At 36.3% G+C, this 17164-nt stretch overlaps 1 protein-coding gene across 4 annotated transcripts in view; it reads left to right on the top strand.

The window, feature by feature from the left end:
* LOC108689542 (protein pangolin, isoforms A/H/I/S) overlaps positions 1-17164 on the top strand; it is a 201074-nt gene that overhangs the window by 172256 nt on the left and 11654 nt on the right. For all 4 annotated transcript variants that reach the window (XM_018196339.1, XM_018196337.1, XM_018196335.1 and 1 more), the window contains 6 exons: positions 188-335; positions 9961-10048; positions 11980-12072; positions 12182-12319; positions 16583-16665; positions 16774-16904. In XM_018196339.1, coding sequence (XP_018051828.1) covers positions 188-335; positions 9961-10048; positions 11980-12072; positions 12182-12319; positions 16583-16665; positions 16774-16904 — 681 coding nt within the window. The remainder of the gene's footprint in view (positions 1-187; positions 336-9960; positions 10049-11979; positions 12073-12181; positions 12320-16582; positions 16666-16773; positions 16905-17164) is intronic.

The following is a 17164-nucleotide window of genomic DNA, read 5'->3' as shown; positions in this document are numbered from 1 at the left end:
ATATATATATATATATGGGATGCGGAATTTGAACTCGCAATCTGTCGATTACGTCGTTCTCATGCGAAGCTATACAACATTCCAAAAAATTACAGAATAATATTCACTCTCGCACTAAGATTTTGATATATCGACATATTGTCAAGGAAAATAATATGATAGTTACATATTAAATTTTATTTTATAGGCGAGTAAGATGGGTCTGGCGGGGACGCATCCAAGTGGATTATCCTTTTTCTGTCCAAATGGAGACCACCTGACCCAACCACCTCCCGCCCATATGGGTATACCTCCCTACGGCGCATTGGACGCGGGTAAGGCGGCCGCCGCGGCTGGTAAGTACTTTTCGACTATCTATTAGAATAGATGTCCCTATTAGTGTGCTTTTAAGGCAACTTACTCCTTACTGAATTAATTATTAAATTTTGTAGCTTTTTAATTTTGAAATTATATTTGAAATCTACTTAAAATCTATTTGAATTAATATCAGTTTTTTAAATTTTTTTTTATCATATTTTTTTAATTTAAAGATGTTAATATCTCTATTAGAAAGTGTGCTCCTTCAAGGGACGATGGCTTTATTAATGTCCCAATTTCTATGCCTTTTTGCATTTGACTCATTTTAATATACAATTACTAAAACAGATAATAGATATAAGCTAATTGGTTTAGTTAATATTGCATAAATTATTATTTTAATTATACTTACATTATACTTACATAATTTATTATACTTACAATTTAATTATACTTACAATTTCAATGTACATTCATGACATAACGCTCTTTGCTCCAATGTAGAACACACTAATAGGGACAAGTTTAAAATTTTGCGATGGACTCACGTAAATTCTTCTAAACTATGATATGTATCTTTCGAAAAATATTTATTATAGGTACTCTAATAATAATTAAAAAGTGAAATACTATCTTTGATATCATATTAATAATTTAACTTAAAAATAAAAACAATTCTTTTCTTATTTATGTTAATTTTCTTTACTGGCTTATTTAAAACTACAAAACTACACTAATAGGGACAGATATAATAATAGGGTTACCCTAGCAATCATTTACATAGTCCTAGAAACATTTTCTTGCTAGAATAATCTTCATGGATCAACTTCTTTTTTTTCGTTTGATTTTACTAATAATCGTTTTTATTCGAATTAAGTTGAAGGATTTTGCAAAAATTGTTGCAACTTAATGTGTTTGATAATCAAAATCTTCGTAACATGTTGTAATTTTCATGTCATACATAATTGAATACACAATTGCAAATTTTAAAAAGCGTGCTTTCTCATTGATAAGTTAAATTGTTCCTATTTGATATACATATTTAGTCTTTGCAAAGTTATAACCTCGGAACGTTTGTTATATTTTACGAATTTAATAAAATTTGGGCATAGAGAAATTACATTTAGTCTTAGTTAAAGATGAAGTGGAAATCATTCTGAACCCTTCGTTGACACACACCTTTTTCGACACACTGAGTGGCTCACATCCAGAGTAATGTTTAAACAATTGACATTCTTATTTAAACAATCCAATCAATATGAAAAAAATTATGGATCAATTTCAAGATCTATAGAACACATTCAAATAGTTTTTGATTGAAATTTCATTTCACAGTTTTTGTGAAAAAAATTTTTGAATTCAATGAATAAAGAAAAAATAAATAAAATATTTGAAAAATTTTAACTTTTAAACAATTCAATATTAACAGTTAAAAATTTATAGAATTGTTGTTTAGATGTGATACTTTGAAAAAAAAATTAGTTTGTAAGTTGATTTTGGATAAAGGATATTTATTTTGCATATTGAATGTAGGCTATTTTGGGAATTGAAAAAACAGAGATTTTTTTATAAACATATTGTATTTTGTTTTACAAAATAAAAGAAAATTGAGTTTCAGAAAGTTAAAATAATTTTGTGAGTGGTTTACATCCTCAGTATGTCAATGAAGGATTGAATCTTTTATATTTTTTAAAATAAAATTAAGTTTTACTTGGTTTTATTTTATTTGAATTAAGGTTGATAAAAATCATGTTATAGACATATTCAAAATATATTAAACTAATATTTTAAATATGTTTCAAGCATGTTTTTTAAAATACTATTTAAAACATGTTCAAAACATGTTTAAAAAAATTACAATGCTTAGTTTTAAAAAAACGTAACATTTATCAACTCTGATTTGAATGTATGTAATCATGTATGTAATCATGTATACAGGGCTATGAATTTACAAACTGAATTATTGATATATATTGTATTAAAATATTTACTACTAAACTATCCCGAAATGATTAATTTTTGTCATTAATATTGATTTGTTAAAACCAAGTAAGAAAAAAACTTTCATAAAACTTGTTATAATCATTATGTTATAGTATTATAAAATATGCGAAGTAGCACATTCACAGAAGTAACGTATTGATATTGACAGACAAAGATTACAAATTTATATATTTTTAAACGATATACATCAATTGTTTACATATCGTTTCGCAATATATCTTGATCACAAATATACAGCCATTAATAATATAAAATCTCACTCCACGCTTTCAACATGAACTTTCAACTACTGACAATACGCTCATAGTCTCGATATCCCCAATACGTATCGGTTGAATCAACAATTCTTTCACGAAGTTAATCCGCTATTGTCCGGCCAAATATTGACGTTCCTCTCGAATTGTAATTGATGGAATACTTCTCGTCCCCGCTCGCGTAATCGACACGCTCCGCCCCGTCGAGAGAGCTTTATATATAATTTTATTGTATCGAGCTGCGCAAATATTAACATGGCCGTTACAACCCGACCCAAGCGAGCCCAGATTGTGTCTGGCCTTTGCGCAAACCGTTAGCAACCACGTTAACACACGTTAATCTTCGTTATAGCGATTCGGTAGACGAAATACCGAATTACGTGTAATATAAATAAATCTGCAGTGAGCATAGCAGTTCCTATTGGCGTAGCACAGGTATCAAGTTTTTTTAAATCTCTGAATACAGATATTGCATGTTGCACACTATGGAAATGTCTTTATTGTCAAGTACGTTTGATTCTCTCTTAAACTAATCGCGAGTATACTTTCGATGCTCTCGAGTCGAGCTGAAAAGTCTGCATTGATAACTTCGGTATCTAATTGAAGGAATATTTCTTATCAAGTCAAGAGGCATGGTGATGTCGAGATTTAAATAGAAGTTGTGAAGAGGGCGGCATAATCTCTAAAAAGAATCTCTCTGAGAGAGAGAGAGAGAGAGAGAGAGAGAGAGAGAGAGAGAGAGAGAGAGAGAAAGAGAGAGAAAGGATAATAGCAAATTGGCGTCAAGTATGAACGAAAAAGGGAGAATCATTCATTAAGCTCAGGGGAACTCATTCCATTAGGCATTACAAGTATGCAGCTTTCCTCTAAGTCAAGATAGTTTCTATTCGCCTATTCAGTTTTGATAGATTCCGCTCTTATTCTATTCTTGAAACGCTTTCCTCTTCTATCAACTTCAAATTATTATGGTTTTATTGTTAATACATCACCAACTTAGCTCTTAGGTGCAACCTTGAAAAGTTTTAAGTAGCGACATCGCTGAAAGAGCTTTAAACATTGCTTCTGCTAACTTATCTTAGGACACAGTTTTCATCACTTCACTCTTTCTCAATATTTTTGTCAAGAAAAAGAGTTTTCTTATCATTTTGTCTATAAACAAGTACAAATAAGATATTCTTTATCCCCTCTAAATTCTAAAATATGTAGATGATGTTGATAGCATTTATGCATGCACGGCGGCTCTGGTTCTTTGTCTTGCAAACAAGGGAAGAGCATTCCATCTTTACTCTTCGCGAAATAAACTGTGACTCGACCTCATCCTGCCTCATGTCCCTTCCTTTGTTCCCTCCGAAACTACAATTTCTCTTAATACTTCTCCGAACCCACCACCTATTCGCTCAATCTTTTCCCTGCTACTAAGCAGTTGAATATCGCGGTAAAAAAATTGTTTCCTTTCGTTCACTCTATATTCTGCACTTCTGCTCTATACTCTATCTTCTTCGTGTCTATTTTCTAATGTCTTTGTCCTCTTTTCTGCTTTCCCTCTTCTTCATTTTTCTTTCCTTTATTTTTGATTTATGATTCTACGATTTATTTTCTCACTTGCATGAATGTATATGTATTTTTAATTAGTAGCTTTAGTTTTCGATCTCTGTTGCGCGTGTTTATTTAAAAACTTCATGGTAAAGAACAAGCGAAAGAGATAGCGAATGGAAAAAGAAAGGGAAGTGGTAACGCAAATGAAAAAACAGGAGGGAATGAAACGTAAAAAGGGTGGAGACACGGCCACCAATAACAATCCTTCCGTTTCAACAAGGCTTCGCCATTGATCCGCTTAGCTTCTCTCTTTCTCTTTTTTCCATCATATTTTCTTTTTCTTATTTTCTCCTTTCTTTTATATTTTTTTATTTTTTATTATACTGTTGTCTATGCCTTTTTTTTCGCTATTCTTTATGTTAAAATCTTTACATTTCCTAGTTTTGGAAAGTGATTAATTCTAATTTTTTGTTGAATTTTTTCGATTTATGCTGTTCTTTTGTTTCACCAATACTGGAAAAAGTATTATTTCTCGTAGTTTGTAATTAATGATGGCAATTTATAATTAACACCGATTCTGTATTTTGCAATCCGAGTATGCAAAGTAAAGTTCGCTAATAACCTTAATAAGTTGATAATTAAAACCGTGTTTTACAAAAATAACTCGGATAAAACCTTGATTGATTATTCAATTAAGATTTATTTAACATTAATATTGAATAACATCAATTTGTTTCGAGTAAAATCAATATCACGAGGAAGGATTTAGATTTAGATACCGATCTTAAAATAAATAATCACAAATATTGTTTTGTATCGTCTGCACTTTACTTTTTTATTACTTAGCTTCTTATTAAATCTCTGATGTTGATAATACGCATTTTATTTCCATTGCTGACTGTTATAATTTTTTGGCTTTCATAATTCTTTATTTTATTTTTCTTACCTCCAACAAGAACAACAATGGTAACTACACATTTAAAATTTTAATAAATTATGTTCTCTGCTTTTTTCGCAATGAATTCTAAAGTTCTCGATTTATTTAAAGAAAAATTCTGACGATTAAATGCAAAATTTCCCAAGATATGCAATGTTAATTTCATGATATTGTGTCCATTGCACAAAAAAATCTTTTTTATTCTAATTAAGATTGACTTAATTAAATCCTTTGTATAAAACTTTAAATACGCTCTCTTATCTCAATAATATCTCAATATATTTCAATAAAATTGTTTGTAAAAATTATGACTATGTATTTCTTATTTTTTATGATTTTATCAAATTTTTTTGTATTGATGTAATCTTTTGAAAATCATCTTTTGAAAATTAAAAGAAATAAAATATTAATAAAAATTGGATAATTATATTTATTAATAGATCAAATTTCTCAAAGAAAAAAAGAGATAATTTCTGCTGTGTTTCTTTTTAGACTGCTTTATCGCTTCCATCCTTATTTCCATTGCATTCATTTAGTTTCCGAATCTGTACTACCGATTTCCCGAAGCCGGATGGATAAAATTTATGACGATAAGGTTTAATAGAGCGAAATAGACGAATTCGCTCGCTCGCGAGGTTGGACGAAGCTACGAGAAACGGTTGGAAAAAAGAACTCTCGAGCACCGACCGAGTTAAAATCGACTTGGATGAAAGCAGGAAAAGAGTGAGGCGAGCAAATGGAAAAAGAAAAGAAAGAAAAAGAGAATATCGCGGTACACGGAACATCGGGAACCTGAGTTGTTCGAGAATAAAAGAGTAATTTTCCGGATGGTGAGATGCCGATAATGGGGTTGCAGACTGCCGAGTCAACTGGAAAGTGATTAAGCACACATGACGGAATCCACGGACTCGTCAGGATATTACGAGGAACCCCTTTTCGTTATCCTCCCATTTCTTCGCTCTCTCGTTCGCATCTTCTTGATCCTTCGTTGTCTCTTCTTTCTATTTCTTCTATATTTTTCATTCTCTCTTTCTGCTCTTTTTTTTTGTGTACTTATACTCCCAATTTTCGGTCCAACTCTCTCTCTGGCATCATGTCAGACGAATAGAGCTTTCGTGCTCTAACGAATATGCATTTCGATCTAACCAGCATTGAACAGACTCGCCTTCAGCTTTTTTTATCATTAACTGAAATTAAGTCATGCTTGCACGATTTTAATCCTGCCTGTTCCTAATCGCTTGCTTGGAAGTTCATTGAATACGAGAAATTTTATTTTTTCATTTTGTCTTATTCTGCATTATCATCATAGATGCGATATTAAACTTTAAATCTTTTTATAAAAGAAGTAAATTGAAATCAATAAGTAAATAACATAAACTATTATAAAAACTATTATAAAACATATAACATATAAAAAAAATAACATATAAAAAAAATTGGAATGTTTGCATATACATAATGTGTAATTTATTTCATGATTTCTACATAAAGCGACATATAGACGGATATATCGTGTTGCACGCGACACATAAATTCGTGTGCGCAAGATAAAATATCGGATTATTACTTTTACGTGGGATTAAATTTCGTTTCGGCAGCCATTGTTTTCACGGGCTCGAGTGTGCTTCGTTATTCAAATGAGATTAAAAGCCCGGGGCTGAGTGGGAGCCCGGTCTCGTTACAGTCGAGTGGCTAATCGTCGTTATGCGAAGATCGAAAGTAGCTCCATTGCACAAAAAAGCTTCAGCATCCGCGAGTTTTACGTACGTCGTCGAATCGTTTTATCTTTTTCTGTCGGTAATACAAATAAGATCGTAAAATAAAACTAATATATTAGTTTCTCAAAAGCGATAACAAATCTGACTACAAAAAAAAGATAATAAAAAAAAGAAATAGAATCGTTTGACTAATCTGATTATTTAAAAAGAAATATACATTTGTGACAAAACACTACTTTTTGCTATTTATCATCAACCTATATACACAAAGTGACAATAGAAAAAAATATAGAACACGGCCATGATTATTCAAAATCACAATTGTTTTCGCGAAATGTAACCGTGCTTCGTTATTTCAACGCAAACGGGAGACGGAAGCCCGATCTCTTTACGGTCGATCAGTCGACAGTCATTATAGAGTTGGGGATTGAGAGTGGCCCTATCCGGAGAAAACCACGCGTTGACCGATTTCAGCACGCGCGAGGGGATGAGAGAGAAGAGCCAGATTGTCACGGGGAATATGCCTTCGGGACATGATCGCCCGCAAAACGCAAAAAGGAACGGGGTGGAAACAAACTGGAGAGTCCATCCAATCCGTTCGCGTATACTATACTCGCCGAATGACATAGAAAGAGAAAAAGGGAATGGTGACGAGAGAGAGAGAGAGAGAGAGAGAGAGAGAGAGAAGAGAGAGAAGAGAGAGAAGAGAGAAGAGAGACGTATTGGCCTCGTCAAGCGGTTTCAGGCTTGCCGATATTCCGGGCGCTTCTCGTCGACCCTTATGAAGCCAATTACACTTCGCCAAAGGCACCCCACTTATATCCGCGCCCAACATTTCCCGAGCTCTCTTGAAGCCGTGATCGGTTCCGCGGCACGTACTAGTTACATTAGATACCAATGTAAAAGCGATATACCTTGTCCATTATTCAACCTGTGATAGCTATGTACATCTAATTTTACAATTTGTTATCCGAGTGCTGCAACTTTAAACCTATCTTTGATTTGAGATATGTGTGCTTTTGCTAAAATTGCAAGTTTCATGTTTAACAGGAAAATTGTTCAAATAATTAAAATATTAGTAATAAACGTTTTATTATAAAGTATTAGTAATTAAAAATTTGTGGATTATTATTTTATTTTTAACAAAAAATAGAATTATTTAGCAATATCATTTATGCCTGTTTCTATCAATGTAAATTAACTTTATAAATAAATTAAATTATCTCGTAGGATTCTTACATAAAATAATACTCAAAATGGCAGTAAGAATCAAACGCAGATAAAGGTGCGTAAATATATAATCGTTAAATCGTATTGTTAAACCTCACAGACGTTTGGGTTCCAATTCGGGCCATCCTCAGTATAAGGAGCTCCGCACAATAAAAAGAACAGGGAACAGAGAACAGAAAATTTCAACCTATCAGAAATCATGTATTTCTAAAGTACATAGTTCTGATAGGTTGAAATTCTTATTTTCTGTTCTCTGTTCCTTTTATTGTGCGGAGCTCCTAAAACAAAAACTGTGATACAAACTTCTTATGAGCTTCCCTCACAAAACAGTCGTAAATCAATTGTTTATGTAACATCGCCCGATGTTCAATCACATACATCGTTCGACTGTGTGCAGAGAAATAAAATTAACTTTAATCTCGATTTACTCATCTTTTTGAAATAGTTCTAAGAAATAGAAGAGTAAATTGAACTGAGATTAAAGTTAATCTACATTAGTAGAACCGGATATTAATTTTTTGTGTTCAGAAACAATCAGATAAGCTTTTTCAACAAATTCCTGACGAACTATTCCATATACTCAATTCTCATACTCAATGTAACGTGGATTTGATCGATCGCAATTATTCAAAAATGGTATTGATATCGATATCGTTCATCGGCCTGGAATGAATTATACGGCATTAAATTTCAACAACGACTATTCTCTGGACGACGATCCCGATGGCGTGTGCATTCCCACTTCGTGTTGCTAGTTACAGAGGGTGCGGCCGTGCATGCTGATCAATGCTCGTTCTCTCGCTACGAAAGAGAGAAAGCTCGTCGCTTCGTATGTTTATATTACAAACTTACGATATTAAAAGCATAATTTTCTTATTCAATATTTCTTTGATCTCGTCTTGATACTGTTTATTCCGTACATATTAATTATTAACATGCGAATCGAAGTTCTCTTGGTGTATGCGTTTTGTATATCACATATCCAAAATTACAAATTTTTAATATCCATAATACAATAATAACATTACTAACTTATAATATTATGAAAAAATCGTTATTCTATTTGGAATAATCGTACGCATATTATTCATATTTAATTTTACTTTTAATAAGAGATAAATGAAAAACTTTCAGCTTTTATAAATAGAATATAAATACATTTTACAGACTTTTTTTAATAGATTAGAAATTTAAAAAATTAGAAAAATGCATCTGCAATAAAATTCGCTTGTGTTTGTCGCGACTACCCAAATATAGGAATTTCCGTACATACATTTGTTACCGATTCGGTCTTTCGTGATCTCACCGCGATTAAATGGAACGTCATCACTTAGTGACCGTAAAATTGGTCACACTGCCAGCTAATGATAGAATTAAACGCGTTATGACACCGTTAACCACGGATATACGAGATGCACCCGTGATTAATAGCGGATTTATTTTGTGTTCTAACGTTCGGCACATTAATTCACGAGAACTTCAATCTTGATTATCAAAAAAATAGAAAACACAAGATGAATGAAAGTGAAGGGACATGAAAAAAGTTCTAAGGATAAAAAATGAGTTATATTTGATGATCCTGCATACTCTTTAAATTTTTTGAAGTAAAATTTCATTCCAAAAGAGTTAAAATACTGTTGAATAACAGTAAATGAAAAATATGCATTCTTCAATAAGATTTTTTCTCTCTCTCTCTCTCTCTCTCTTTCTCTCTCCTTTTTTTTTTGAGGAAGATACATACTAAAAGAAAGAAATCTCACTCCAAGAAAAGAATGAAAATTTGCAACTCTTGTTCAAATCTGCAACTCTTATAAATAGTGATGGTATCTTAACTCTTTTGTGGAGATTTCACTCCAAGAAATTTAGCAAAATGGAGAAAAAATGATATATAACTAGAAATATGTAGAGGAAACAATTTTTATTGAATTTGGATATTGAATTTAAAATAAAATGGTATTTCGATGAATTTATTATTTTGTTGTAGGTCTCACGAGAGCACCAATGTACCCCTTCTCAACGGGCCAGTATCCATATCCCATGCTTAGTCCAGAAATGACACAAGTCGCGTCCTGGTAAGTAGAAACATATTTATTATCATTTAAGAATAGAATTTTACGTCAAATATTTATTTATTTATTTTTTATATTTATATAAATACATATAGTTTGATAAAAGCTTCAATTTAATGTGCAATACAATTACATCCATGTTATTCTACGATTGGTTGCATTACAATATAACGTAATATTATTTCAATTTTAATCAAACATATATTCAACTGTGTGTTGAGAGCGATATTCAATTTTGCGCTGTAAACGCACGCATCCATAGAACAAGAATCGTTTTACGTTCCCGCGTGTATACGTACACATACACGCACGCGCGCGCGCGCGCGCGCGTGTGTGTGTGTGTGTGTATGTACATTATATTTTATATTAATTACACGTTAAATAATCGATTCGTGTTTCACAGTAACGCAAATGAAAAGTAATGGAGAGCATCGGATTTCGATCGCATGCCGAAACGATTCTTGGCGATTTAAAATCCCGACATTCAACGCAGATCGTATATCGCGAATTGTGCACAAAGGCTACTAAATATTCATAAAATATTCAGCAAAATACAAGGAAAACGTTATATATAGACGAGCCTTCTCAATAAATTTTTCGCTTTAAAGTAAATTCTTTTTTAATGTAAAGTATGCGAATTTGCATGATAAACGTCGTTATCATCAATGGTAGTTTCTATGCTTCAAAATATGTCCACTGATCTTGTTAATTTTCTCTCGTTAATAACGATTGTCGGAGTTTTGCGATATTTAAAGTTTTTTATTAACAGTTTCTTCGTCTATTGTGGTATTTCTCACAATGTCAATTATAAAATTATCTATCTTTAAAATAAGATACGATGTGTTCACATTCCGGTTTAGTTTTCTGAACAAATCTGGACATTGGATAAGTGTGGGCTGCTGGTCAGTCGTCCTCAGTTCCGGTCTATTACATCGGATACGGAACTTTGCCTTATCCTTGTAGTCCTCATAGACGTCACCCTCTTTTCGCAAGGAGACAAGTCCTTACGATCAGGTTTTCATTCCGCCGTTTCCCCTGCTCGTTATTTGCTTTACGCCCGATTTATCCCAAATTGTGATTTTCCACGGATGATTAGGTTTCTTCTTCTCAATTAGAAGGATCCACAATATCCTTATTCGGTCGACAACCTAGCGCGCGGAAAACTGGACGTCGACATCACAGCGTGCACAGAATTTAACTCACGCGGTTTTCAAGGGGTGGCGCCCATCCTTGAAAAGAGAAGAGTGTGAGAGGAGGCCACTTGCAATAATGAGAAAGCAGCGTTTTTATTACGCGAAGTGCATGGATCTGGTCTCTGTGTTCTTGACAACTTGGAAATGCGAACCAGGAGATACAAACTAATTACTTTTGCGAGAAACAGTTTGTTAATCTTAATTAATTAACCATATTGTTGGTCGCGCGATGCTATACAAATATTATTATAACATATTATACTTTACTCAATGAATTAGTTGATATCGTATTTGCGATATTACAAAATTATACATTTTATAAGAATAAGTTATTATCAATGACTAATCAGTTTAATTAGGAAAATAATTTTCAAATTTAAAGATACTTAAGTTACAATTAATTATTTTCATTTTATTCTTTTCTTTTTTAATTGTTAAAAATTAAATTTTTAAATATTTTGATTTTTTTTTTCATTGAATATATAATTTATCAGACTTTAAAATTTAATTTACGTAATTTTAAATAGCAATTCCCATATATATAATTTATTCAAAAATTTCATGCCAGATATGGCAAAACGGTCGATGTTATTATAAAATGAACAGATATATAAATGTATTAATTAATTTCCTAGAAAATTCCCCGTTAACGTTAAAATTTCGAGGAAATATATCACGGGAATTCTCATCCCGGAGACACATCTGGCAATGATAAAAACTTAATTAAATAAATATTTACAGGCACACACCGAGCATGTATCCCATCTCGCCGGCAAATGCGGGTTTCCGAAGTCCATATCCCACGATACCCATCACAAGTTCTAGTTTACCAAGGTCAGTGAAAAAATATTTGAAAATATCGTTAAAAATTGTTTTCGCCGCGCTTGTTTACTTATTATTTGAAATGTAACTTTCGAGATTAAACTGTGTCTTGATTTTTCAGTGATCTCTATCGGTTTTCACCGACGGGCCTTATGCCTCCGCATCCTGGTCTGAGTCCACACGCACATGCGCTAGCGTCACATGCGTTGGTATCCTCAGCGCCGAAGGCGGATCACTCCACCTTGGATCACAATCACAGGTTCGTTATGACTCTCAATTTCGTATCGCTGGCGACATCTGAACAGCTAGCAGCAAAGCCAGCATCGATTATTCCCGTTTTATTTCCCGATATCCTTTGTCCTTCCACTCGGCTCGATAAACTTTGCGGGATTTATCACGAAGTTCATCTCAACTTCGGCATCGCTGTTGATCGCAAAAGTATTGAAATATTTAAAGCAATGACTACAAGTGATCCAGTTTATGTTAACGCTCTAAATACGATCAATTATCATGATGACTATTATACGTTCGATGTACAAGAAAAAAAGAAAGAGACATGCCGCAAAAAGAGGTGTCATAATCTTTGAAACGATGCGGCTTTCAAACTTTCAAAGACAATTAATGAACTTGCCGACTTGCCGCTTGGAACAGTTTTATCTCTACCGGCGCTTGTAATATCGTTGATTAATTACTCTGCAGCGGGGTTATAATTAATTTATAATACGTCGCACGTCGTCTTTTACTTGCACACTAATAACGGCTATACGATGACTCATCTATGAATTGATAAATCGAATGATACAGAAAAATTTATATGGAAAAAAAAATTTTAGTTTCATCCGACGTTAAACAATATTCTAAAAAAATAATCACACATACTTCCATATATGTATTATTCATACATATTGGAATATATGTATATGAATACAAAAAATGAAATGAATCTACCAAGAGCTACTATGTGAAATACAATTTTCTTCATTAAAAAAATATTTACTCCAAGTATAATTAGATCATCGTATTATAAAAACAACTAGAAATATATTATAATAGTTGTATTATATCAACCCAAATAATCTGCAATTTATCGAGCGATTAAGAAGAATACTATTGATAAACGAATCAATAGATACTATATTATTAATTGGATGTTATCCATCATCGAGTGGTATTTTGTCACAAAAATATTCTGAATCACCCAGATATTATCCATTGGAAAATTCCGATATTATCCATTCAGTAAAATTCTGCGAGAATCTTCCTAACCACCCCACGATTGTGTGCCGATGCAGCCGTATTCTATTAAGCGCTACGTGCTTGGTTGATGCTTTTGCTTGACGATCGATAATAATATCCGAATAGCGCTGACAGCTGCAAGACACGGGTCGTGTACCAACGCAGCGCGTCTGCTGATAAGGAAGCGTCGTGCCGAGGGTGAGGATAGTTGCGGCGCGAGGATCGTAGGGGGTAGCACGTCTCGACTACCCCGGAATGTTTGGCCAAACCCTTCGTCGCGTGCACTCTTCACTCTTTCGCTAGTTGAAAGAGCACGTATAACACTTATCGAATGATTCTCTCTACACAGCGTCTGCGCTTGCTACCCCGACGCTGCCGCCGCCAGTTATGTATTGATCATTACCTCTTAAACAGATTTCTAATTTACATTAGTATCCGAGCGATCGCTCGCCCTGTATCCGCGTACATACAAAGACGCAACGTGCACGCTTTGCATCTTTTCTCTCTGTGTTTCTCTCTGCCTCCCTCCCCTTCCTTTCTCTCTCTCTCTCTCTCTCTCTCACTCACTCACTCACATACTCTCTACATATACATTGCGCGCAAGTGCGAGGCATCATGAAGGACCAGCTGACACATCCTCCTAATCCAGCGTCAGCGATGCATCCACAAAGATGGTAGCATCGTATTTTCATATTCTCATAAAACTCGTTACACGTTTATGTTTACATCCACATCAGCCTATTGTTGCTGCATCAGTGATACAAAGAGCTCTTGACTCTATTTAAAAGAACAGAAAGGATGCTTTCAATTTCAATCTTGGTGAATAAACCGTGAGAAATGCTGTGTTTTACAGAGACTTGTATCTAGTTGATTTCATTTGAGAATTACTCAATCGGTGAGTCTTAGCGTGAGTGCAAAAATTCAAAAAGTTAGTCGATCGTTCAGTGATCACATACATGGAATCAGACGTACAAAGATGTTTCAATAGGAACGCTGATATCGAGAAGGGACAAAATTCCTTCGAGTAGAGCGCAATCGCACTCGTCGCAAGTGATCCATCCTGCTAGCTCGCCGTACTGCTGGCGAGTGGTAGCAAGATACCCAGGTTGATCGGTAGTCGACGGCAGCGCCGCGACAATTGGTCAGAAAAGGAAGAATCACAGAGGCACGTAGAAGAGGAAGGCCACAGAGAATGCGATATTCGCTGCGTCCCCCCCACCCGCTCCCAGAATTGTAGAACCGGCTGATGGTAGGGTTGTCTCTATCGCCGCGAGAGCCATGAATCGCGATGATGCCACCCATCTCGCGATGCCACCCTCGCGCAACCCCGCACTACCTGCCCTCCCCCCTCGCACAATTCCCCCGGCCACCCCCAGACTCGCCGATAATCAATCGTCGTAACACCGGTCGGTGGTGATTCCGCTGACGCCAGAAACGAGCGCGTTTGAGACGCGCAACGGAAGGTGGGAGAGAGATATCCGTGTGCGCGAAGGAAAATCCCGGCGTGAGGATACGCGAGGCACGCCAGAGACAAACGGAAATCGAGATTAGCGAAGAAGATAAGGTGTCAACGTGTATCAGGAAAGGATAGAGTTTTCGTGCGGGCGTTACGCGATAAACGTCACTGGAAATCGAGATAAGAGGGTGCGTTTTCGTGATACAACGAAACGAGCGCGCTATAGTCGCCGATGAGATAAACGGGGTGTTTGGTAGGTATATAGAGTCAACCCTCTACTAGCGGCGGCTGGAGAAGCGGGGAGGGGGAGGGGGTAAAAAGAGAAAAGCAGAGAGAGAGAGAGAGAGGGGGTGGCGAGAAGAGGGGGCGGAAGACAGACAGAGAGAGCGAGAGAGAGATATGACGAATGGGTGACCGTGGGATGCCGCCCCTGGAGACATTTCACCGCACGAATCGCCGGGTGACGAAGTCGCGTCAACGACTGGCGCTGCCAAAGCGGCAGCGGGTGGACGCGAACGTGTAAATGAAGCCTATCAACGGCAGCGTAGCAATGACGGTGTCATTAGGCACGTCGTACGTACATACGACGCGCGGCAAATACGACGGCAACCACGTATGTCTCGGAGACTTCCGGCGGAGCGAGGCTGCCGCCAGCGTCTGGCGGACCATCACGAACGGCGCGTAAGTGTGCGCCACCACGTACGTGCTGTTTACAACGCTGACCGGTTTACGGGGCTCCGTTTCATCATTTTACGCGCTCGCTCTAACACGACAAAGCGTAGGGATGTGAATGGAGAGTGTAAATTGTCGAGTGTCGCGGCTGAAGCTCAACCAGCTTGTCTATCTGCAATGCCGCGAATGACGAGCGTACCGTTTTCCGGAGTTGATGAGGAGTAACGCGAGTGAGATGAGGGCCGCTAAAGATTGATATGAAAAGAAGGATCTAAGGCCTTAATGTCATCGAAAGTGGACGGTGATTTGATTCGTTCATTTCGTGATAATTAATCCCCGAACAATAGCACTCGGGATCGACCGAGTGAGATCGTGTGGCGTTTAGGATCGTTCCATGGATCGATTTGGATCACTTCGGCGGTCGGCCCACGAGCTTTAAGCACGAGGTAGTCCCGTATGTGGCGATGGAGCCAGCCGAGTGCCTGGAGCCGCTGAACTTGGTGATCAAAAAGGACGACACTGAAGACAGCGGACCGACCAGGACTGTGATTGGTGTAAAGATCGCAGAAGCGTCGATCGACGAGGAGGATAAGGACGCTGTTGTGGCTGAGGAGAGCGCGATCGAGGATAATATGGCGATACTCCAGGATGCTGTCAAGTCTGCCGAGTCCGGTGGTTTACCAACCGCGGATCACAAACTCTTGACCGCGCTCTACATGAGCAGTCTCGTGCAAATGTCGAACTTAAGCGCCCCGCGCGGCATTGCGCCGCCGCCATACGGCGCCAGCCAGCAGCAACAGCAAAGCTTTATGCAGCTGCTGGCGATGGTGGAGGCACGACATCGCATGTGGCAGCAGATGAACTGGCCACTGCCGCAGAGCTTTCTGAGGAGCCCGCTGACGCTTCCACCGACTGCGCCATCCTATTTTGACGGCGCAACACCGACGCCAACACCGACGCCACCGAACCTGTCTGACCAGCTATCCCAGAACTCCGCACCGACCTACCCCCTGTCCTGTGCGAAATCTGAATCCCTCAATTCCGAGGTTAAACAGTCCTACTTCAATAAACGGTACACAAATGTGATCAATGGGCTTTGTAGTATCAGCGTTAATCGCGGCCAATAAATTCATCTTGAGTCTTACATGTGTGTTGCAGGTCAACGATAGAACAGAAAAACTCCACATCGTTACCTACGGACAATGCGAAAGCTCAGGACACGGGACAACAAAACAATCAAGGTAAGGATTTAAGGATATTTGAAATCACATGTAGATAATCGTAGTATTAGAGAGGCCTGACATTGTTCAAAGTGAATGGTTTATTTAATCTCGTTGTTGTTTCAACAGATAAAAAGAAACCCCATATAAAAAAGCCTTTGAATGCGTTTATGCTGTATATGAAGGAAATGAGGGCGAAGGTTGTGGCAGAGTGTACCTTAAAAGAGAGTGCCGCGATCAACCAAATATTAGGAAGACGAGTGAGTAAATCTTCTTACTTAGATATTTTTTAGACTTAAAGTAAATTGTTCTACTTCGGAGTAGCAAATTTGAATTTTTTTTTTATTGAATATTGTAAATTTTGAATAAGAAAGTACTGAGTTTATATCTGGGTTAATAAAATTAATTTATTGCACTCTGATGTAAGAATAATTGAAATATGCAAAAGTCAATATTTTCTCTTATCTTATAATTGGACAAGATTTTTGAAATTTTTTATATGGAAAAAAAACAGAGAAAA

Source organism: Atta colombica, unplaced genomic scaffold (assembly GCF_001594045.1).
Source record: "Atta colombica isolate Treedump-2 unplaced genomic scaffold, Acol1.0 scaffold27, whole genome shotgun sequence".
NCBI lineage: Eukaryota > Metazoa > Arthropoda > Insecta > Hymenoptera > Formicidae > Atta > Atta colombica.
Note: the sequence above shows the minus strand (reverse complement) of the source record. Positions and strands in the feature narration are given on the sequence as shown.